Source organism: Chanos chanos, chromosome 10 (assembly GCF_902362185.1).
Source record: "Chanos chanos chromosome 10, fChaCha1.1, whole genome shotgun sequence".
Classification (NCBI taxonomy): domain Eukaryota; kingdom Metazoa; phylum Chordata; class Actinopteri; order Gonorynchiformes; family Chanidae; genus Chanos; species Chanos chanos.
Window position 1 is genome coordinate 21530841 of NC_044504.1, and position 25000 is coordinate 21555840.

Genomic DNA, 25000 nt, shown 5'->3' on the forward strand with positions numbered 1-25000 from the left:
ACCCAACCTCACAACCAACGAAAAAACTCCTCAAATATCCATAAAGCCATCACTAGGTTCTCATAAGCTTAACATTAATGATATAGTCACATTTTTGCCAGGAGACAGAAGAGATTTTCAGTGGCTTAAACTGTAATTCTTTGCCTTTCTGCTTCTTCTGCCAAAATTAAGGAAACCAGTGGAAAAATCAGATACACACAGCTGAGTTTATAGTCTGTTTTGAAGGCACACATTTTTTCATTCATAGCAAAAAGGTTTGAAATTGAAATGTATCAAAGTTCACATTTCTCCACAGTGGTCATTTTGATGAAATGATATTAAAAACTATGTTACTGCGGTGACGCAGTTTTACTGACAACTGGATACCATATCTTTTAATGTTTGCTAATATATGTTAAGCACCTTACTGACACTGTGTTTCAAAAACTAGCCAAATTCAAGTATTTTAAATGACATGATTTAGTGCCTGTTACTGAGATAAATCTCTCTTTGGTTCTGGTGCATGACATATACAATACTCATCACGATACACAAACATGCAAATACTCTATGGCCAACGCCCATTTAGAGGAATCAGAAAGAAATGAAATTGGTACACTGCGGAATAAAAGATAAGTCTAATCGTCTAACATTCCTGCTCTCTCAAGCTGGTCCAGAGAGAGACAGAACGAAAGAGAGAGGGGTGGACAGATGGAGGGGAAGGGAGGGAGTGAGGGAGATAGAGAGAGAGAATTCAGTATGATAATAAGACAATAGGTTTTGTGTACCATCTTCATCCTAATCCTTCTCCCAGCAACTGTTGCCAGGCACTTTGAAGTTAAACTACTGTGTGATGTAAGGGAAGTGCTAGAACAGTGCTAGTTCAGCACACTGACAAAGAGTATCCATCAAGCTGTCAGTCACACACACACAAACACACACATGCACACACACACCATATCTGTCAAGCTGTCAGTCTCACACACACACACACACACACACAGATGAATGGGTGGAAAATAGCAAGATACCAAACATTTAATAAAACATCCCTTTGAATTAAAACTTGATTGTTGAATAACACCAGCAGTCATCCAGTTTACACCACCACACCTACTGTTCACTCTCCTGACCTTGGCAGTCACATCAAGGTCAAACTATTCCTCGCATGTGGATTACGTCTGAAATTGGAATCAGTTAATCAAAACAGTTGCAGAGGGAGAGGGAGACTACAAACCTAGTCCACTCCATGCATATGCACACACACACACACACACACACACACACACACACACCATGTGTCAAGCTAGGTTTCACCAGCCTGTTAAAAGATGACCTGTGGTCCAGTAAACATACTTCTACTCCTCATTCTGCGTACATGCGCCGCAGGGGTTTGCTTTTGACCTGTTTGGCTCTCAGACACACCTTAGAGGCCAGTGGGCCACTCTCACACACATATACACACACACACCACACACTCAAACAGACCAACACTCACTGTCCAGAGTCTGCCCTGATAAGCAATGGGCAAACATATCATTAAATTGAGTTTATGTACACACCCCACCTGCTGAACACAGAGAGCAGAGTCATTTAGAAAAGGAGGGGAAAATCAAGCACAGGGAGAGGCAGAACAAGAAAGATGAGTTTTGTGAGCAGTGGGAAGAGGAGTGGGGTTTAAATAGTCAGTTCCAGTTTGTCATTGCCATTTGAGATTTGCCATTTCCTTGGGTGCTTTAACTCACGAGCGAGCTCTCACATCACAGACACAGATACACTCTCTTCACGCACAGGCATATACACTTTTTTTGGAAGGGGGTGAATCATGGCCTCCTCAGTGACTGGTAACGTCATGCCTACCGGGTGCAAGGTCTTCACCACCATACCTGACCTCTTCTTCATCCCTGAATTTGTAAGTACGCAATGTGTTCGACAGCCTTGTGACAACGATGGGATGACAGTCAGTTTTTAAAGAAAGAAAAATAGATACATTTCATAAAAGGACAGTTACATGTGGTTGGTGCAGACTGTTGACAGAGGATAAACTGCTGTAATTACCCAGGCCACCATGTGAAAATTCAGAAATTTCAGACCTTATGACTGAACGGATTTCCCGAATCTTTTACATTTAATTCCTAAACAAACAGTGTCTTGTTTCTGGAATAGTGTAGAAAGGAATGAATGTAAAAAAATTGAATCATTAGCCTGGAAGAATTTTTGACACAAATTTCACAGAGGATACCCTCTTCTCGTTTTATTTGCCTTTCATTTGTGAGAGTTATTTTTAAGAACGGGAAAGATTGCGTTACTAAATGTAGATCAAGATAAACTGTAAGAATGGAATTCCTGAATGTAGGCTTGCCATGTTGTAGCTTGTTAAGTAAAGGTGTGTTGATACTGGTTGTGTCAGAAGAAGCATTGATAGTTTTGGGGGGGGGGTGTTAGTATTAATAGACTCTTAATAGTTTGTATGTGCATACAGATGGGCCAAAGCCAAAATGGCAAAAAACTTCATGCTTACATGTTTCTGTCCACTTTGTGTATATAAGATGGAGTCTTGTGTGTGTGTTTCTGGACATGGTTATGTGTCTATGCAATTTTCAGAGAGAAGCAATAGTCTGTTTTCACCCATATTGCAGCAGAATAGATCTGCTGCTTTACATGAACTGTCCATTGTGTTTGGACACCTCTGAGGCTCCAGTGCTTATGTCAGGTTCAAGCAGAATTTATTGTGTTGCATTGCATAGTACTCCATCCTATTCTAGTCTACTCTACTTCAGTCAAATCTACATCAAACTAACTAATTGGTCGGTTAAGTCCTTCCAGATGAAGATTTACTTCAGCTGTCTTGTGTCAAATAATCATTACAAAACAGGATAAATAACAATCTGTTTCAAATATCTGAGCAAACGCTGAATGAACAGCAAACACCATCACAATCAGAGAAACAGGGAAGGTCCTTTTAACGAGATCACAGTATATGCACCTGGCCCCATCTAACTAAATACAATGTCTCTGTGTTGATAAAGCACCTTTGTTCCAAGAAATGAGTGATGGGGCTTTCATCTTAATCATAGGTCCAGTGCTGTGGCCGCTCGTTTGGGACAATAAAAAAAAAGAGAAGGAAAAAAAAAAAAGAAACACCAGCAGTGGCCTCATCTTACTTCTATGAGCCATTTAATCTAAAATGAGTTAAGACAGGACTAAGAAATAAACCTGAAGTCTGTTGTTAATGCTACAATAATTTTAAATCAGCTCCTGAACGTGTATCTACAAGTATTTGGGGTTTTACAGTCATACAGTTCTGTTACTGCTCAGTTATAAACTATATATTATAAATTATTACACACACACACACACAATATCAGACACTGGGAAATTTGTTGTCTGTCCCTTCCCTTTTTGGTAATAACTTTAACAGGAACAACAGGTGGCTCCCTTTTCTGGAATTCTACAGTTTCAATTTAACAATCTATTTGTTCATCTGTGGGATTAAAAAAAGGCAGGTGGGTCCTTCCCTGAGATGTTCCATGAAACAATGCAAGTTTTATTTGAACTTAGGAACAGGAACACTCACTGAGATGGGCGTGGCCAAAAGGCCAAACCCAACAGGTCGGTCCCTGTTGTTTGGACTGAAATCTTCCTTACATGGGAATAAAAAAATGTAAAGAGTACCGGAAGATGAAGAAAGAAAAATGTGTCAAAACATTTAAGAATGCATACAAAGAGCATGACAAACAACACTGAAAAAACAAGTAGGTGAAAATGATCATATGAAATTTTAATGAACATTAATCAATATTATGTGAGGATTTGCTGTATTTTTCATCTCTCTCTCTCTCTCTCTCTCTCTCTCTCCCTTATTTTCTGTGTGTGTATTTTCAAGACAGATACTGATGAGAGGGTTCTGACATGTTCTTATATATTTAATTTCATATTCCATGTCTAACTGTGCCATTACATAAAATATGGGAATAAATCACTCTGGGTAGAAATAATTGTTGTATTTTTTATACAGGGGCAGCTGGCTCAGAATCACATATCAGTAACAGTTGTATTGATCATGTGAATCCGGAATAAAAGACTTAAAAATGTTTACAGTATTGGTCAGACGACAAAAACACCCCTTGACAACATAATGCTTAGTGTAAAACAAACAAACAAACAAAAAACAAAACAACAAGCAATAAAAAACAAACACACACACACACACACACACACAAAAACAGAGGCCATACAAAGAATTTTCAAACTCACTAAAAGGAATATTAGGCCAGTCATGTTCTTATTTATATTTTTTGTTGTTAATTGTTCATTGAATATAAACAAACAATTTGTAATGAAACAGATTATGCATTTCAACAAAATCATTGGTGAAAATTCTGTAATCAAAACATAAAATGTAACCGGTATTTTTCATTTATATCAGGACCAGGGGCCTTCATGCATATTTACTGACACTGACTCCATAAGCCGTGACATGTTTTAATTGCTGTTCGACAATGAATAAAAACACATCTCAAAGAAAACAGGGTCAAACTGGCAGATGGCTGAAAAGGTTAATGCAAAAACATGGCACACACATAACCCCGTGTCTGTGTTTGTGTGCATATGTCTTTCTAGGTGTTTGGGGGTCTGGTGTGGACATTAGTGGCCTCCACTCATGTGCGGCCAGATAACCCCCAGGGCTGGGTAATGTTCGTCTCCATCTTCTGCTTCATCATGACCACTCTCTGGTTCTTCATTTTCATCTGTGGAGGAAACCAAAGCAGTGTGTGGCCTGCTCTGGTGAGAGACAGACTCTCCTACATACACAAATACTTGTCTATGCCATATTTTTCAATATTGATTCAAATACTTGATATCAAACAATTCAGTTTATCAGTGGCTTAATGACTGGTAAAGTTTGATGTAGAATGATACAGTGTTTAACGATGTTCAAGGTAATTTTAACAGGAGCAATCTTTCTATTTTTCCCTCTGTGTCTTTCTCTGTTTGCCCCATATCCATACCTGCTCCAGGATGCAGCATATCACTTCATTGCTGTGGTGCTCTATTTAAGTGCAGCTGTGGTTCTGGCTGTGGTAACCATATCTTTTCAGAACTCATCTGGTACCCCTTTTTTCAAGACCTACCAGGAAAACATTGCCGCTGTGGTAAGATTGGGAATGTGGCTTTAGTTCTCTTAGCATTAGTTCTCTTCCAATACTATTCCATGTAGTCCACTAGTTTCGTCTCATTTTAGTTCCTGGACTGATTACATTAAATTCCCATACAGTCTATATTACATAATACATATTAAATTCATATCATATCCCCTCCTTTCATATTTTGTTCTGCATATGCAGTTTTGTACAATTGCACAATTTTAAACATCAAACTATTTTAAATAACAAACTATTGTGTGTGTATATATATATATATACATATATATAAATATATATACATATATTTTGTTTTTTACAAATACAGTTAACTGATGCCATTCCCTTTATATTGTGCGTGTGTGTGTGTGTGTGTGTGTGTGTGTGTGTGTGTGTGTGTGTGTGTGTGGTTTCAGGTGATGGCCTATGTTGCCACATTACTCTATTTCATCCATGCTATCTTCTCTGCCATTCGGTGGAAATCCTCTTGAGGATCCATGTCTACAAACAAGATCAAGTAAAAATAAATACATAAACAAGTAAAAATAAACCATACAAAGAACAAGGCAAAGTGCTCCCAAATCTCTTTCAGCTTGAAATCAATCACTGGAAAAGAAGAAAACAGTCCAATACCATACAACCTACCAAAGCAATGGAATTATTGAGTCCCGAAGTCAGCAGTACCAAACTATACCTACCAAACCTGGAACTGGAATTTGATACCATACTAAGAACAATGGCTCAAGACCAAATTTCAACCATAACCACTGTACCAACTCTATGAAAGTATCAGTACTCACTTGAGCAGTTACAGTCCAGCCAAGACCAAGTCCAGCCATGGACTGAAATTGTATCAAAATGTCTTTAATTTCAACCCAGTGTCTTATACTGTATATCTCTGTGGCTCCAACACATTTTCATTTTCTATTTTGTTTCTGTAAATATGCACTGAATATGTGCCTTGCTTGGCATAATAAGTAATGATTTTGTCGATGAAATCTTAAATTTGTCACGTCAGATCAGAAGTCTTGCGTGTGTCTTGCAAATAACTAAATAAACTTGATATGAACAATGTTGGGTTAAGGTTGTTCTTGTTTCCATGGAGAAGGACAAAGTTTTAAATTTTGAAAATTTTATACCAAAGAATTTCTCTCAGTTTTTGCAAATGTGTGTTTACAAATGTTCAAGGTGTACAAATCACCCACATCAAAAAGGCGTGAACGAGTGCACATGTGAGTAGGCTATGTGCAGGCACTTGCGCGCGCTACTCTGATGAGGTAACTATCGTGCTCAAATATTCAAAGCCGGTGTCACAACAACAGTTCCATGAAGCGAGGAAAAAAAACACCAGGACAAAAACACAGACCGTTTTCACAACAAGTAAACATCCCTTTAATAGTGTAGCCCATTTTCTTTTGCTCGTGTGCAGCGGCTACATAGAGCATAATTATTTATGGGGTGTGTCCGGGAGGGGGAAACTTCTGTAATGTCACAGCTGGTTTTTCAGGTCTTGGTGTGTGTTGAAAAGCGGCACTTGTCTCTCCGTTAGAGCCACTTCTCTAGCGCGTAACGGACGAAGCGATCATGGCAGCGGCCACAGCGCAGCCGATGGGAAACCTGCCCAGCGGGATCGGAATATGCACCACCGCACCCGACATCTTTTACCTGCCTGAACTGGTAAGATAACGGAATTCAATAAGAAATCAAATATTTGGCTGAGATAAGACAAGTTCCCATACCGTTTGAAATTTAGTGGGCCTGCTTTATAGCTTAAATTAATTGAAGAAGTTTTATCAATTGTGGAACTTCATTCATCACCTCAACATAGCCTACGTGAGCGAAATCTTAAATGGTGCAGTTTTTTTTCTTGATTTGGATGTAATTGTTGCTTTTGGATTTAATCCCAACTGAAGCTCATAAAGGCTGTATGAGTGGAATTCGACCCTGTCGTTCTGTGGGTCTTGTACCGTCACCTGCGCAACAGGTGTGCTTCATCACAAGGTTAATGGGGACAAGCGGTAAGGGCGTTATTTCCCAAGTCACAGCATTTGAACCATATACAAGAACGGCTTACTTATGAATATTGATTTTTTTTATAGATTGGGTGTAATTATATGTATAATTAAAAAGAGAGACATTATGGTGGTATTTTGATTACAAGGTTGTACAAGAGAACAATTTTGCTGAAGTCCTTTCTGACCCCATACAGAGAGAGAGAGAGAGAGACACACACACAGATATCAGTGTTTGTGGATGTGTGTGTCTGTGTGTGTGTGTGTGTGTGTGTGTGTGTGTGTCTTGCACTGTATACTGGTTGTGACAGGTCATGTGAAGGTTTCTCTGATAGAACAAAAGTCGGAGCTTGTCATGGGGCAAGAACTTAGAGGCTCAGTTCAATTTTTTGGTTGTGTCTTTTACAATGGGAGCACATTTAAATTTTGCTGTGTGTAAGTGCATGCTCCTTTACAGTAACCAAAGACAGTTCGTGAGTGTGTGCGTGTACAAACATTTCAGGTTTATATCTTTATTTAGTTTAAAGGTTTGTGTGTGTGTGTGTGTGTGTGTGTGTGTTTAAGGATCATATTCTTCTTCGTGTGTTAAGTGGGCGTTTCAAATATTGGTTACCACAGTTTTGCTGAAACCTCTGCATTTTCATCGTGTGACTTGAGTTTCACTGCAGTAAAGAATCTCTGAAGGCGTGTGTTCAGTCCAGGGGGGAAACTTTCATCAGTTAATAATTTTCTGATCATCAGGGATGATAGGAAAGAACTTAGCGACACATGTGCTTTAAGAATCAGACTATGAACATAGTTCCCCTTAAGCCCTCTCAAACAACACAGGAAAGGTGACTATCACAGACTACAGGAGACTGGACAAGGCTGGAAGAAAGTCGCCTGAAGTGAGTAGGCGTCAACAGTGAGGTAGGGGATTGTTTTAGACATTGTCAGATCTCACTAGGGAGTGTAGCTCAGAGTTTGTCTGAATATTTGGTTCATTCCTTGTGAATTTTTTTACAGCTTTTTATTTGGTGTTCAGATGTCATTAAGCTAAATGGATCAGCTGTGCTGTAAAGAGAGTGATGAGTACTGATCCTCTCAAACATGATCAAGATCTGTGCTTATTCATCCTCTCTCTCTTAGAATCTATGAGTGCTCAAAGGTTAGTCAGGTTTTTTTTTTGATGAATTTGATCAGAGACTTTATCAAGCTTAAGCAAAGTTCTCATTTTATCCAGTTTAACCAGTCAAACTCTGTGTAGTGAATGTGAGATCATGAGGTTCAAATTGTGACAGTGCTACGTGTAAGATGCTGGGCCGGTCTGTATGAACTGCCCTTTGGGCAAGAAGCTGTGCGGGTATTTGTTCTCCCTCTTGACAACTGTTTGGCTGTTTATTTTGGTGGCTGCTGTTTTCAGTGACTCTCCTTACACGGCTCAGATATCAATAAGTCTGCGTGCAGGGGTTGTGTGTGCGTGTGTCTTTGTGTGTGTGGGTATCTGTGTTTATTTTAGATTAAGCAGAACTCATGTTAATCATATGTCCCTGTGAGTGCATGTCCTCATAAATTTAAATACTTTTTAAAGAAAGATGTTCCCATCATTTTTAGACTAAAATGCTTAAATGTTTATTGGTCATGTTTTAAGGTCAGTATTATCTTCAGTTAAGACAAGAAGTCAATGGAGAGTACTCATTAATATGTGTATAACCTTCTGGGCATGCATTTTTCCTGGTAGGTGTTTGGGGGTCTGGTGTGGATCTTGGTGGCCTCTACTCGTGTGACGCCAGAGAATCCTCAGGGCTGGGTAATGTTCGTCTCTGTCTTCTGTTTCGTCATGACCTTCCTCTGGCTCATCATCTTTGCTTGTGGGGGCCACAAGAACAGCGGAAGGTGGGCGGCAGCGGTGAGTGTATATAGGTGTGGGATGTGTGAGAGTATGTGTAAATGTTTGATTGTCATTGTCAAGGTTCAAGCTTTAAAGCATTTATACCGTCATTGTCGAAGGCGTAGGTGACTTAGGTGACTCAAAAGTCAGCGTTGTCCAGTAAGAGAAAGAATGAGCACTGTAATCGTGATTTTCAGACCAGTGTAGATTGAAGAGAACTGGCTAGGGAAGGACTGTGCTCATTTAGAGGTCTGGGCACACCTGTTGTATTTACCCTTATAGATCTTTAAAATATTGATGATCCTGCTAAGATTCTAAGCCTAACGCCCTCACAGGATGCAGGGGCCCTGCGATCTAGCTACTTCAGAAATCTTGTCAAACACGTCCTGGGTACAGTGTCTTCATTAAATAGTCATGTGGCCAACCCTCATTTTCTTCACTATTTACTCAAGGGTCATTGGTGAATAGTGTAGATAATCTAGTACACTACTAGTAGCAGTTTTTATTTATTTTTATTTATTATTTAACCTTTATTTAGCCCAGTCATTCTCTTAGGGTCAAGGATTTCTTTCACAAGAGAGAAAAAGAATGCATGTAGTCTCAGACAAGATGGCGATGGTATATACGTCATTATACTTTAAAGAAAAACGTATGAAAACTGATTTAGAGAGAAGTAATCAGAATACAAAGATAGCAGGGAGGGACCACAGAGAGAGGAATGAAATCTTGCCTTGTCAAGCTGATGGGTAATGTATATCAACCAAACTAGTGTCTGGAAAAAAAAAAAAAGTATACCATATAATTATAATTAATGTATACAATTCCTCACCATTCAGTGGATGTATATATGCAAATGTGTGAACAGCTTCTGATTTTGGTGTGTTAACAATCATCCTCCTATGTGTGTGCGCTGATCCTGATTTTGGTGGTCTCTTCTGTTGTATAGGACTTTGCATATCACGGTTTGGCTGCGCTTTTCTACCTCAGTGCCTCCGTCCCCCTCGCCACTACAACAATCAGCATGAGAGATGTCAACTTTACATATTACCAGATCGATATTGCTGCTGTGGTAAGAGGCCCGTCACACCTGCAGACACACGTTTGATTAGTATAATAATGAGTGTGTCGTCATTTCGATTTTTGTTTAATGTTAAAGTAACGTTACAATACAATTTTCACTCAGGCGTTTTATCACTCCAGGGTTATGCTCCTTCCATCATATGTTGTATTGTTCAAAGTAACTTCAGTGTGAGGTTTATGTTTTTCTTTCAAGTATTTCACAGAGTTAAAACGATAAGAGCAGGAAATCTGCCTCATCACCGTGTAGGTTTTAGCAACATTACAATGATATTAATTCAACGTTTGTCTGATGTTTGTGTCGATCCGTCAGGTGTTCTCCTACACGGCCACACTTTTCTATTTTATCCACTGCATCCTGTCAGCCATCCGCTGGAAGTCTTTCTGATCAACACAGCATGAAAATAAGAAACATCAAGACACGACAAATCACAAAAAACACAAACAAATCATGGAACTGTGGAAGAGAGGAAAGGGTTTCTCTCTTTCTCACTCTCTTTCTCTCTACGTCTTTCTCTGTCTCTTAACTCTATGTGTCTATACATCCTTTTCCATTGTTTTCATGACATATTTGAGGAGGGAAATTTTGTTAATTGTTTATTTTGTAAAATATCAGCTGTAGCTATCTTGGATGTGGTTATTGTGTGTTTTTATACACAACTGAAATTTATTATTGAAAGGAAATGTTTTATACATACGAGCAGTTAGAGTAGGTCTAAAAGAAAATATTTTAATAAACAGATACAATCAATGAAGTATTTGATTCAACTGAAGCATAGTGCCTGTGTGCTTATGTATGATGGCCTGTTTTTGAGAATGATTTTCTGATGGTATGAGGTGAAAACCACCATTCATACAGTGAAGTCAAACACACACATTTGTATGTCAGCATATTGCACAAAAATATTAAGAACCAGCATTATGAGACAAAAGACATTCTGATAAAATCTCTTCCACGGTGATTCAGCATAAATGCTTGGGCACACGCACACAGTCTCAGAAAACTGCACAAAAAAAATTCTATCACATAAATGCCACATTACATTGTAAGTGGCTGCACATGACTGTGTATGATTCTTTACAGTGGTCTGTGTGTGTGTGTGTGTGTGAGAGAGAGAGAGAGATTTGGCTGGACAGCTGAAACTGAGAATGAATGCAGTGAATGGGGTTTTGAGTTGAGGGTGAAACGTGTCTGACGAATTTGGGTCAGATGGACAATTGAGTGACTTTTTGAGAAAAGGTTTTTGGGGCCCAGAAATTTGGTATTTATGTGTGTGTGTGTGTGTGTGAGAGAGAGAGAGAGAGTTTGTGTTGCTGTTGTATAATAGTTTCATGAGCCATCTGTCAGGTGATCTCAGGTTTCAGTTCATTCAGGTCCTGCAGTATGTGTTTGTGTTTCTAGTCCCAACAAACACACACGCACACACCCATGATAAACAGACAATGCAGAGGGCCTCATATGTCTCTGTAATGTAGGCTATCAGGCCACAGACACTGGAATCGACCCAAAATACTAGTATAAATGTTCAGTTACACTGGTCTCACTTTAACATAGATAAGCACACACACAGAAACTTGTTTTGAGAATGCCAGTTGACATTTTGCAGTAAACTTTTGAAGATAGAGAGTACAAGTTATTAAATGTTATTAAATATTTTTTTAAATAACCTGAATTTAAAACTGTCTATTACTTTCAATGTTAACGGTCAGTCTGAATTTGATTAATTCAAATGCAATAGCAGTACCCTCTAGTGTTTAAAATGTACTACAGTTTTCCTCACTGTATGTACTACCACTAGGTATCCAGATGGGTGCAGTGTTGTCAACACATTTTAAAACATTTTTAGAAATCCTCAATAAAGTAAAAACCAACTTCACACAACTAACAGTGCCAACATTTTATTAGATTTTTCTGCATATCGGTTATGACATACAAACAAATAACATATGTGCAGTCTTGTACTTTTGAAACAGGGTAATGCAACAGACATCACCCATAGGACAGAGGAGTTCTGTCAAAACTGACATTTCTGCCAAAATTTGACAAACTGGATTCTCTGGTGCTCTCTCAAACAGTGACTGACTCTTTTACTGACTCATAGGAATACAGGGGACACTGTCTTCACCCCCTCACCCAAAAAAAGCATACCCTCTGATGTTCCTTACACAACACAGGACTGGACTTTGATTGACATGAGTTTCATTCTCTGCATACACTCATTCTAGTATGATCAGGGTAAGCATGACTTTGTTTCCTGCTCTGGGTGCCAGTATGTGGTTCTTACAGGTCTGCCCGTGTTTTGGAGAGGATGATCCCGGTCGTGTTCTGGTCACCATATGGTTCGTTTGACTCCGGCCCAGACGGAGCGTTTCATGCCCTGCGCTGCCCGCACGTCCTCCCAGTGGAGGCGCGTGTTTGGCACCTCGTCTTCGGGTTCGGGATCTTCACGGGTGCCCTGCTCTGGACACGCCACCACGATGGGCAAAGGCCCTCTCTCAGAGCGGAACTCGACCACGTTCAACTGCTTCTTATCTGCCAGAGCCTGGTGTGTCTCCTAAAGAGAGAGAGAAAGAGAAAGTGTAAAAAGGAGAGATATAAAACACAAAAGAACAAAAGAAAGGTAAAATGGGCAAGGAAGACCATAATATAATTCGGCCAAAAAAAAAGGTCAACGAAGTCTAAAGGCTGTTTGAAGTGTTCAATCCATGAGTGATTTCAGTGCGTGCCACCGGTTGGCTATAATTGAACTTTTACAGCCATGCTGACTGAGAATGAGGGACACGGTAAAATCGGAGTCTCTCACCTGACTGGCCAAGCCGTTGAAGAGCGCTCTGGTAATATTCAGCAGGTTAACTGAACCTTCAACTTTTGCATACATGTCCTGTATACCGATCAGCTTACACAGAGTTATGATGGCTCGGTGACAGTGCAGACCGTACCCTGACAGAGAGAGGGGGGCACATAAATGTTAAAATGAAAAAAGGCAATATGCAAAAATCTGAGTGCAGGAGCTATTTGGCAAGTAAGAAGAATGCCAAGCTACAGTAACTTACCTTTGTTCTGTTTCTTCATACGTATCGTCGTTCTTTTGAACGTAGAGTCAATATCGTGGTAAACTGCAAAAGAAAGGAGATCAGGAGAGGAGCAAAAATTACATTCTGACAACACTCACATCTTTCAAGGCCTTTGGTGGACCCTCTACCCCTCTCTCTCTCTCACACACCCCCAGACACACATGAGAACAGTTCCCTGTCGGCTATACTTGACCATATGTTTGCTGTCTGTGAGGATTCTCCTGAAACACTGTCCTGAATTCAGAGTACCATAACTGTCTTTTTTGACTTCTCTTCTGAAATTTCTTATTTAACAAACCACCCAATGCCACACACAGTCACAACAGAAGCTTAACAATCAATGTTAAACATCTCTAAAAATTCATCAGAATCTGAGTGAACAAAACATTCATTTGAAGCATGTACAGAAAATACAGGATTTCTTCTACAACAATTTAATTTTGCAACATTTCAGTTTTAACACAGAACATAGTGTGTGGACAGAATGCAACTGTATCAAATAATATGTAATGTCTTTGTGACTGAAGAACAACAAAACAGAGATTTGAAGTCATCCACTGGAAATGACATGAAAGTAGAATGTATGCAGGGATACAGATGCTTCATGAGGACAAATGCTTACGGGTTGCTGAGTTGCGTAAGACAGTTTTAGCCTAACACTGATCTTAAGGGTCGTATGTCCCCATGCGACAGTATGAGGAGCGTTGTCTGTTTGCTCTAGGCTATGCATGTGCAACTGAGTTCATGTACTCCTTCAAGCCAGAATGGGTGGGTTTGTGTGAGTGTGAGTGTGTGTGTTGGTAATTCTTTCAGCAGTGTCTGAGGGCAAACATGCTCACAATCACTCACTCACTCACTATCTTTCACACACACACACAGACGCAGAAAGACACACAGACACATATATTCATATACATACACATACACACTAAAGCTGTTCCACTTACTGGTATTATTGTTGTATCTCTCGATGTAGTATAGATAGTGCACTGCTCTGTTTTTGGCCTAAAAAATAACATGCATACACTCATGGGTCGGCATAATACAATTACAATAACCATAATAACATCATAATAACCATAATAATATCACCACATCCCACACTCAAACACAAAATACTGCCACAGCTTCACATACTCATAAATTAGAATTTATGAATGTGTGTGTGTGTATATCTAATTATCCACTGATAAAGAATTAACGCATAGTTTGAGGCCTTCATGGAAAGTGAGGACGAAAAGCCTTGTATGAACTACCTTTGAATTTATTTCAAGAATGTATTGTCCTTGGAAAATTTCATCCTACGCTGTTTTCTGCTGACAGCAAAAGTGGTCAGGCATTTGGAAAGAACAAGCATTAACAAAAGTACTGCAGCACAAGTAACAAGTTGTTCCAAACAGCCATAAAGATGACTTCAGTGGGTTTCCAATAAAAAGACATAACAAAATGTAGAAGTCCCTTGGTCCAGAAATGTAGTAATTACCACCCAATAGTAGCCAATCATACATACTGCCATGACTGAAATGGAAAATATGATAATAATTAAAACTGCTTAGTCTTTTGTTTTCTGTGAATTATAGGTACAGTGGGGGAAACACCAACAATGTTTTAATTCAACATATTTTCATTGCAGCTACTCACATGAAATTTAGACCAGACATTGCTATTAACTACACAGCTAAAGAAATTGTGACATTCCAATCCATAAAAAAGTTATGTGCAATAAAGTGAAAGGACATAGGAAAGAAGTATTGGACATGCTAACTGAAATTTATCTAATACTTGGTGGAGAAGCCTTTATTTCCAATGAGAAAAAATAATCTCTCGTGGGATTTTGGCCCACTGCTCAACAGTCCTTAAATATCGAAGATTCTGGGGGGCCCGGTGGTGAATCTTGATCTTCAGTTCCTTCCACAAGTTTTCTACTGGACTTACGTCTGGCGATTGACTAGGCCAGCCCAACACCTTTATTTTCGTACTCTTGAACCACTTGAGAGTCTCCTTTGCAGTATGTTTTGGATTGTCGTCCTGCTGGAAGATCCAACCGTGTCTCATCCTCATCATCCCGGTGAAAGAACATAGATACTTCAAGAATTTCCCGGTGCATGGCTCCATTCATCTTCCTTTCGATAATTTGGATTCCACCAGTACCATGTGAAAAGAAACAGCATCATACCATGATGCTTCCACCTCCGAACTTCACTGAACTTCACCTATTTTTAGGACCATTTGCAGAGCCATTTCTACATGTGGCGTGACGTATTGTTGCCGAAAAGTTCGATTTTTGTCTTGTCCAACCAGACTACATTTGCCCAGTAATCTACAGGCTTCTCCAAATGTTCTGTAGCAAACTTGAAACTAGCCTTAACGTGCCTTTTCTTCAGTCATGGAGTCTTGCGGGGTGATTGCAAATAGAGACTGTGGTGGTAGAGAGCATTGCCTATTGTTTTCTTTGTGATAATTGTACCCGCTGCTTCCAGGTCTTTCTGGAGCTCTGCTCGAGTGGTCCTTGGCTCTTGGGCTACTCTTCTGACTAACTTTCTGACTGCCCGGTTAGAAATCTTGCGAGGAGCTCCTGTGCGTGGCCAGTTGATGGTTGAGTGATGCTCCTTCCGCTTGCGGATAATGGCCCCTGTGGTGCTTACAGGAACATTTAGGAGTTGTGAAATCCATCGGTAACCAGTACCATTAGGCCTACTATGCTGTTCAACAATATTGTTGCAAAGGTCCACAAAAATGTTTCTAAAGTTACGCTTCAGACCGTGACAACTGCTGATGATCTGAGTGAGGGGAGCGATGTGGTCCACATTGAGACTACAAAAACAAACAAAGCACTTCATTTCCCCACGTGTATTTCAGCGAATCATGATGCACAGGTCTTAAACACAATGACATAGTCTAAAATGTGCTCAAATCGCATCTGGCTCTAAAGGGAGAAGCATGCAAACGTCGCACCCTGTCTTAAAGGGATCATACAAATGTTGCATCCAGCCTTAATAGGTTAAATACTCACACACACATAGACAGGTATACTTCCACGTTATATGCAACATGTAGGGCGGTATTAGGTTAGAGGACTAGTCTTAACTAGATTAGTTCTTGTGTTTCCCTAGACTGAGTGTTGATTCGTTTGGACAGGTGCTAGGTCAGGGTCCGGCATTCTTCCCCTAACAATACACACAACCGAGCTAGCCTACACAGCTGTACTGATGAGATCAATGGGTACATTAAGTTGGCACTGAAAGAACTGAGTACTTACATCAAATACGCATTTCATCTAGACTCAATCTGGCTATTGAAGAAGCTATGGAAAAGAAGTGGTTTGGGTGCATGAATTGCCAAAATTTTATCTATTATTATTTGAGACAAGCTGAGGAATCAGCACTTGTAAAGATGGATGCAGATGAAGCTGGAAATTCTAACAAGAAACTTCAAGAACCTCTTGGAAACAAATTGAATTTCACTTAATTCACTGCATCACTCAAAGTGGAATAAGGTAGAGATTGTTCCTCTGTCTATGGCTATAGTCACAAAGACAAGACAAAGTCAAACGAGACTTCGTGAAGGGCCTGACAAGCCTCTGTATAATAGATACCAAGTGAAACTCATCTTTGTGAAACAGTTCATTTTAACAGAGGTTGGAGATGTTGCCACATTAGAAACTACACAGAACCAATGCACCATTCAGTAAGAATGCCTGAAAGAAAATGCGAACGCTATATCAGATGCATCAGTGTAAAGAGAAAACCCCAGCAGGATGGTTTGTGTCTTATTAACTGAGAAGATGACCACAGACATTTTGTGCTGTGCAAATATGACATATTTGTTCAGCTGTAAGCTTCTACAATTACCAGAGGGTTACAACGCCCAGAGGGACTTTGCCAAATACTGTTAAAAAATTACATAAACAAAAATAAACAGTAAGTCTAAAATCAACAAAATTGAGCAAAAGTCTAAGTGTTCTATGTCAAGTGAAGGAAGATGGGGACTAAGTGGCTAAATTCATTGGTCAAGACATTCAATGTGAATATGACTTGCTCTTAGAAAACAGCTTGCCACTGGCAGAATTCTGCAAACCGTCACTCACAAGCAAACAAGAAATGGGTTCAATGGAAAGTTTCAAAACGGGACAGATATCTGAACAGATGAGGACAACAGCAAGTTTTTTCTGAAAACTAATAGGCTTAAAAATCTTGTTGCTAGAGATGGACATTAGACTGAGACAAACAAAATTTTAAAGGAGCAACAGGAGATTCAGGACACATCAAGGTCTCAAAACTTGGAATAAATGACAAACCTATTTTGCTTTGCAAATACAAATACATGTCAAATACAAATACATGTCTGTGTCATCGGTTTTTTACAAATGCAACACATTTTTTTCAACAAGTACAAGGCAACACACATCATTTGTAGATCACATGACTTTTTGGCACTGTTATTCCAATTGTACACATTGCAAATGCAAATGCCCTGATTTTCTCACAAATAGGCTGAGCACCAAAACAGCAGGAGGAACACCTCCCATTCAGCTCATTTAGCCTCCCATTCAGCTCATTTAGCCATTTGTTTCCGTCGACTTGTCGAAAAAAAAAAAAAATGTGTTGCATTTGTAAAAACCCGATGACACAGACATGTAAAATGTTGCTGATTTATTTGCATTCTTTCTTAATATTTGTGGAACCTGCCCTGCATTTGTTTGTAAGTAGCATTTATATTTGCAAAACACATTGTATTGTTTTGATAGCTGTGTTTTGTATTTGCAAAGCACATTGTGTCTGTCTGAGAGGTGTGTGTCATATTTGTAAAGCATGCTGTGTACATTTGCGAATTGTGGGGCATTTAGAAAACACATTCTGTTTGTTTGCAAATCGTGAGGCATTTGAAAAACATATTCAGTGTGTTTGTGACATTTTGGCAGCTTTCTAACTGCATATAAACCATGCTTTTCTTAATTTTAGTTAAATTAGCTCTAAAATTGATCTTATTAATTCTATTATTGATTAGCATGTTGAACAAACTTTAATACCTAAAATTAAACAAGTAATTAACTAAAATAAATATATCACATGTTACACTTGAGGTTTAAGAAACAACATAGACGCTGGGTTCCTTTGTAATGTTTATTTTGACCTCACTGCTGAGTATTTTATATTTATTTAATACATTATTTGGGATTGCATTTACATGCCTTTCCGTACAATCCATTTATTATTCAAATCAATATTAATTGGGGGCCACGACACTCTACCGCACCAAGAGAAAGGAGTGCGGTAGAGAACAAGACTTCAGCATGGCAGGAGGGCAAATGTTTTTCTTTCCTGAAGCTGCCAGGAAAAATGACTCTTGTTTACAGGGCGAAGCCTTTAAGAGATGAACTAAAATGTGTGGCAATAATGTTCATGATGTCACACACAGAGAAGTGAGAGTGGGTTGATGCTGTACAGGATGGAGAGGTGGCAGAGTTTGGGCTGTAAAAGTAGCTTGAGTAAATGTTCCCTGTCATTTTTGACCTTGACAAACACCACTTGTTACACAGACCACAGTTTCCTGACTTGGAGAAACAACTACAACAGCAGCACAAAGTAAATTACTGAACTATACTGAGCTGCATATAAGTCAAGGTATTATTTTCACATCTTCAAGAGACAAGCTATCAGAGACATTTGATGGTGTAACTCAGCCATGTGGGTGAAATGCAGATAGATCATCAGCAAAACCAGTGTAACAGAAGAACACATTCAATGTCACTAGTAATGTAAAAACATCCAGTTAGCTGAACCAGTCCTCAAAGGAGTCATTGACTTACACCACAAATATATGCCACACTATACAAAAGAGATGGATATTTTATGAGCAACCACAATATTAACCTCAGAGCCAGTATTCACATACAGTGGTATAATTTACATACACAATAATTTCTTAATAGCCTAAAAATACTAACTGGTTACAGTGGAACAGTTTGTGGAATGGTTTAAGAATTAACAAATCTCTTAAATATTAACTGTTAATTGAAAAGAAATGGCCTCACATATCTGGTGTACTGCCCAGCGCCTCTTACATAGATATCTGAGTGTGTTGTTGTTGTGTCTGTGTGAGTGTGTGTATGAGTGTGTGCCTGAGAGTGTGTGTGCTTGAGAGAAAGAAAAACACAGGTTCCTTACTTTTCTCAGTGCTGTGGTTCTGTCTGCTGCTTTTCCCAAAGCAAATCCTAGAAAGGAAAGAATGGATGTCTGAGAAATACAAACCAAGGTAACATAACACAGACACATGCACACCTAAACACAGCAAACTGCCTCATTAGGGTCTAAATGTATTCCCATCACTCAGAGGACTGGAAACACATTACAGATATCAGCTTAATGTATCATTATGTCAAAATGGCCATTACGCATATCATGAATATTAAAAAGTCTTAATCGAATATACATCAAATCCACTGGACATGAAAGGCTGGTTTAATTATAATCGAAATTTATTGGGGTGTAACGATTTTGTGTTTGGTGAACCGTGGATTTTTTTTTTTTCTTTTTTTCCATTTCAGCTCTTGTAAGTGAACAACCCCCCGCCCCCCCCCCCCCCCCCGCCAAACATGAGACTGGAATGGGAACCATGGGGGCGATGGGAAACATATTCTGTGTACAGAAGAGCCTTCCATAAAGTTTGTGCTTTTGTTCATTATGAACAACGTTAATGATAACTTGAAGCCAGTACGTTTTTTCTTTTTCTTTTCACTTCCTGGTGCGGAAAAATACACTCACCGCGCTTACTACGCACGTGTGCTTTATCTGAGGGGAGTTTTACAATGGCTTTCATGACAGTGTCAACTGAGTAACCACTTTAAATAACAAGGAAACACATGATCTCATGACTCAGACCATAGTTTTGTTGGAATATATTTATTGGAGTCCACGAATAAAGCAGATATAATCTTTAGGCTTGTCTAAGCTGGTACCTGGTTTTCCTCTATCGAAGTAGCTGTGATCTAAAAAAGGCCAGAGCAGTCGTTCATCATGGTGCAGTCTTCATGAATTTCTTTCTCTGCTGCACTCGCATATGCAACCAACTGCCCTGTTGTTCACATTTAGTTTTCATATACTGGTTTTCTAAAAGAAGAACTTTAGAATACCGGGTGCACAAATTTAGTTTATGTAGTCATTTTCTTGAAGAGGAATCTTAAAATAAAATCAACTAATGTTCAAATTTATTTCACTCATTGTCACAGAGAAGGGCCATTAAAAATCTGTTTCTCAAGTTTAGTTTTCGTATGCTCATTATCTAAACGTAAAACCTTAATAAAAGGTACTGGCAGTTAGTTTTCTTTCATTCTCATTTTTGAAGAGCTTTGTTGGTGTTTGTATTTAATTTGTTCTTTGTGTGATACATTTGTGTATGCCTTAAATGAAAAAGAAAGGGAAACTTCAGCTTTGAGATGATTCTTTTTTTCTTTACAGTCAAACTGTGATACCAACTGAACTGTGGCCCAAAAACCGTGGTGCAAACCAAACCGTAAATAGAGTGAATCGTTACACCTCTAAGACCTGCGGTGCCATTATGAGCTTTTCAGTAGATTTCCATGGAGCTGTGTTACTGAAAAACCTATACCACTAAATGGTTTCCTTCAGATTGAGGTAATATTCTATTTCATGACTCAAAAGACTGGAAACTTGAGGAGCCTGTGTGTGTTTGTGTGTGTGCATGTGTTTGTGTGTGTGGGTGTGTGAGCGTGTGTGTGTGCTGGCACTCACCCGCAGCTCCGTTCCCATTGCCCACGGCGACCAGGCAACTGATGGATCTCTTCCTGCCTTCTTTGGCAGTCATGTTGAACACACTTTTCACCTGTCAATCAAAAACAAAAAAAACATGCCATTCCATGTCACACGCCTGTAAACACAGTGGGCTGCAGGCCCATAGCTGTCAAATATTCCCATAATAATTCATCAACAAATGTCTTGATGAGTAACAATTTTGATTCATGAATCTTTGTTTGGATTTTTACTATCCAACTGATGGTCCCAACTTTGATTTTAAAAATGACATGATTCATCATATGTTACACTGGCATGACATGTGGGTGGAAGACAATCAACTGATTGTCCGATTCTCTGTGAGCCTGTTTAAACCTGAAATCATTTCAGGAATCCAACTGCCAAATAAGAGAACCTCAATCAATTTTATTTTCATTGTTCATTTTCCAAAGCATTTTTTCATTAAGGAGAGAATAATTCTCTAAGATCTTATAATGACACCTTGTTTTCGTTACAAATATTTTTAGCTACATTCACGTGGCTAAAGCTACGTTTGTATTATTGATTGTAAAATGCCTTGGTAATGTTGTCAGTTTAGACAGTCAAAGTACTGTGAAGTTAAACTTCAGTAATTCACCAGAAGGGTAGAACACAACATGAAATACTTTGGAACTTGAGGCAGAACACCATGAAAACACGCTGTGGACAAGTGTGTTCCTGCAGTCTTTAAAGAATTCTTTCTTCGAGGACTCAAGAGAATAATGTGTTTTCTGTTACCTCGAAAATATATAGCAGTTAGTCCAGAGTTTGATTACACATTTGACCTCCAACTGCAGGAGAGTCCTGTCCTTCCCTTGACAAAACAAGACCTTCCATCACACACACACACACACACACACGATTTAAGAGCCTTTTATCGATCCAGCCACAAACAAGTCCAGCCTCCCCATCCCTTGACCCGCTCAACATCCACCCCCACAGTGTAGAAATGCAGGTGCTCTTTGTCCCTCTCTCTGTTTGTGTCTCACTCACACTCTGCTCTCCTGCAGAGTGATAAATGAATAAGAAATCCTCCAGTGTGCCTGTAGAGGGCAGCATGCCCTCACACAATCACACCAGTGTCTATACTATCAGAAATGACCCTATACATTACATTTTCCCAAACTGCAGCCTAACACACACACACACACACACGCGCGCGCGCACAGTCACTTCACTCTCACTGCAGTTACTGTGCTAAACTACACTGCAATGCCACCGCATGCAGCCTGCACGTCACCATGCAGCTTGTGGTAGTGCTGAATCCCCTTAGATTTCAGACAGCTCTCCGGATCAATAGCAAAGGCTGATTACTGTTAAAGCTGAAAGATTAGAGTGCAGGGGCCAGCTCCATTTCCTTACACTCACAGCCACTGCCAGAGCTGCAGTGCTCATCCTACAGATTAGGGTTACTCTTCAAGAACACAGTCAGCCTATGTTACAGCGGGGGAGGGGGGGGGGGGGGGGGGGGGGGGGCTGATTTCAGATCAGTGTGTAATATGAAAGCAGAGCTTTGGGTTACCGATGAAGACGCTGCAGTCGTCTGTTCAGAAGTGTCTGTTGTGAATGTACGACTCGAATAATATACGCTGATCTGCTGAGATTAAGTACATCTAAGCAGACCAGAGTTAAGTAATTAAAATTTGAACTACTTATTACTGAGTTCTGAAAGCTCTATGAATGATGATCATGAGGATTCATTTATTCTGTTCTAAAACTAACAGAAGTATATTCAGTTTACCCACACACACACACACACACACACACCCCATGGGGTATTTAATTGATAGAATCACATACCGTGAAGCAGCACACGATGACGTTTAAATGTGGAAGCTTTTTGAGTGCAGCACAAATACAGTCTGTTTGATCATGTCTGGCCAGTGGATTAGAGAGAGTCAGGACAACACAGAGAAAGTTCAAACTGCACTATAAGCAAGGGTTAGGCTACTGGCCTCATGGCGTGTGTGTGTGTGTGTGTGTGTCTGTGGGTGTGTGTGAGAGAGCCAAAGGCTAAATGCCTTTGCTCTTTCTCTGGGTGACAGGGCATGTTTCTAAAACCCTCCAGCCAAAATATCACTCAACTACATCTGCCTCTGAGCTCGCTCTCCATCTCTCTCTCTCTCTCTCTTTTCTCATTTCCTTCTATCTCCCCTCCCCCCACACACACCCCTGCCTCCTCCTCTCTGTTGTGAATCAGTTTCATGTCTCACAGTTGACAGCGACTATCTTTTCATGCTTTGGTTCCAGACCTCCTGCGCTCACTGCTTTTAGGCCTCTAACCAGCCAAGCTGCAAATGTTTGTTCAGGTGAGTATGGAAAACAGAAAACCCACAGTTCAAAGCACACGTTACATCTAAGGAGGGAGAAAAGGAGGGAGGGAAGGGGAGAGAGAGAGAGGGAGAGAGAGAGAAGCTGAGGCAAAGAGAGGGAATAGATGCTTTTAGAAGCTGAAGATGTGAAAGGAAACAGTTTAGAGTGTGAAACATTAGAGTATATCTGGTTGTTTGCACTGGGTGTGTTTGAGTTCATGTTTATGTTAATTCATTCTCTTTCTCTCTCACACACACAAACCAAATATTCACTGCTTTATCTTCTTTTAGGGCAAGCCAAATTAGCTATCGACATAGGCTGGAAAAAAACAGTAGTAGCAAACACAAAGGAAGAAAGCTATTCCACTTCTTTAAGATCATATAAATCAAGATTACTGCTTGCACCGAGTTCCCCTAAACTCATGAAAGATCTTTGGAAACACTGCAATGAAGAGCGTTATAACAATGCATTTTGTTCTGATCAAAATCATAAGTCGTGTTTTCTGTTCTGTACGGCATGCGCATTAATGTGACTCGTGAAAGTTAACAGTGAGTGTTGCATTGATTTGTCATACTGGACATACCAGAGAGATTTACAATGAAAGCTGTGGAGATGACGGGTCTCTTTTACAGAGATGACAGACAGAGAGAGAGAGAGAGAGAGAGAGAGAGAGAAAAAAGAGAGAGAACGTCGGCGTTTGAGCAGAGTCTCTGTTCCAGGCTGAATGCCCAGTTCTGTCTCGTCTAACCGTGAGTGACAGGAAAATAGGGAATGATTCTTATTCTTTTCATGTGCAAAAAAGCTGCGGAGCAAGAACTTCCTCCCACGACTGAACATGAGTAGACATCAGTCCCTGTGCCATTAAGACAAATGGGGACCATGCAGAGCAAACGCTGCATTATGAGCACCAATCAGGAAAATGGAAATATAGTTATATATTTATCTAAGTGTGTGTGATTCCTAGATTCACGTAGAGAAAAGGAGAAAAAAGTAAAAAAAGAGTAAAAAAAGGGGAGAGAGAGAGAGAGAGAGAGAGAGAAAGAGATACTGACTCCCACTTGCAGGCTGTTGGTGTGATGCTGGCATGTAATGCCATCTGTTCAGACTGATTGGCACCACAGAGGGCATCATTACCACACACACACTTACACACACACACACACTTTGTGAGTGACTCACCAACAAATACACACTATCACTTACTAATACACACACTTTAGAACTCACTTAATCACCAACACTGAAAAATACAGACACAAAAACATGTCTAACTACTCACATTTTAAAGACACAACATCACTCAACCCTCATTCTCTTGGTCTCTCTCACAGACATCACTTCCACATTGTCCCTCTTTCTTCTTTCTCTGTCACACACACACACACACACACACACACACACACACACACACACTCAGTAGTCATCATGATACCAGTTTTTGCCTGAACTCTTCTTACAAGCTGTGGATTAGAATAACTGGACTATAACAGTTAATGGTCAAAACTCAATGTGTACTAAACAAACCTGAAAAACCAACAATCTCACTTTACTACGATTTACTCCTCTCTTCAACACTGGCCACTGATCAGTTCAGGCATCTACGTAACACTTGTTCCACCTCAGTCTGCCAGTCAGGCCAGAGCTCATACCACAATTTCTGTCCGCCCACGAAAACATCTGCTTCCAGTTTATGAATATCTTACCCTTTCCATCCATCTTTGATCATGTACAATAAACAGA

General features: G+C 39.8%; 3 protein-coding genes across 3 annotated transcripts in view; 2 read left to right on the forward strand and 1 right to left on the reverse strand.

The window, feature by feature from the left end:
* The first annotated feature begins 1804 nt into the window (after positions 1–1804).
* LOC115822907 (myelin and lymphocyte protein-like) lies at positions 1805–5614 on the forward strand. The gene is made up of 4 exons (XM_030786864.1): positions 1805–1891; positions 4603–4767; positions 5001–5135; positions 5540–5614. Exons 1-4 carry the CDS (start codon positions 1805–1807, stop codon positions 5612–5614), a joined length of 462 nt encoding a protein of 153 aa, XP_030642724.1.
* Positions 5615–6707: 1093 nt separating this feature from the next.
* LOC115822908 (myelin and lymphocyte protein-like) lies at positions 6708–10470 on the forward strand. The gene is made up of 4 exons (XM_030786865.1): positions 6708–6800; positions 8856–9023; positions 9952–10074; positions 10396–10470. Exons 1-4 carry the CDS (start codon positions 6708–6710, stop codon positions 10468–10470), a joined length of 459 nt encoding a protein of 152 aa, XP_030642725.1.
* Positions 10471–11965: 1495 nt separating this feature from the next.
* The window catches only part of mrps5 (mitochondrial ribosomal protein S5), a 25398-nt gene continuing 12363 nt past the window's right edge, over positions 11966–25000 (reverse strand). The window contains exons 6-11 of the mRNA XM_030787480.1: positions 20909–20999; positions 19325–19371; positions 14105–14162; positions 13137–13199; positions 12887–13023; positions 11966–12637 (exon numbers count right to left, since the gene is read on the reverse strand). Coding sequence (XP_030643340.1) covers positions 12413–12637; positions 12887–13023; positions 13137–13199; positions 14105–14162; positions 19325–19371; positions 20909–20999 — 621 coding nt within the window. The 3' untranslated portion in view covers positions 11966–12412. The remainder of the gene's footprint in view (positions 12638–12886; positions 13024–13136; positions 13200–14104; positions 14163–19324; positions 19372–20908; positions 21000–25000) is intronic.

What these genes read in the sequence shown, in the direction of transcription:
- LOC115822908 (XM_030786865.1), top strand. Translation starts at nt 6,708, where the DNA reads ATGGCAGCGGCCACAGCGCAGCCGATGGGAAACCTGCCCAGCGGGATC. An exon ending in TCTTTTACCTGCCTGAACTG is followed by an intron (nt 6,801 to 8,855) that starts GTAAGATAACGG and finishes TTTTCCTGGTAG; the next exon opens with GTGTTTGGGGGTCTGGTGTG. An exon ending in GCGGAAGGTGGGCGGCAGCG is followed by an intron (nt 9,024 to 9,951) that starts GTGAGTGTATAT and finishes TCTGTTGTATAG; the next exon opens with GACTTTGCATATCACGGTTT.
- LOC115822907 (XM_030786864.1), top strand. Translation starts at nt 1,805, where the DNA reads ATGGCCTCCTCAGTGACTGGTAACGTCATGCCTACCGGGTGCAAGGTC. An exon ending in GCAGTGTGTGGCCTGCTCTG is followed by an intron (nt 4,768 to 5,000) that starts GTGAGAGACAGA and finishes TACCTGCTCCAG; the next exon opens with GATGCAGCATATCACTTCAT. An exon ending in AGGAAAACATTGCCGCTGTG is followed by an intron (nt 5,136 to 5,539) that starts GTAAGATTGGGA and finishes GTGTGGTTTCAG; the next exon opens with GTGATGGCCTATGTTGCCAC.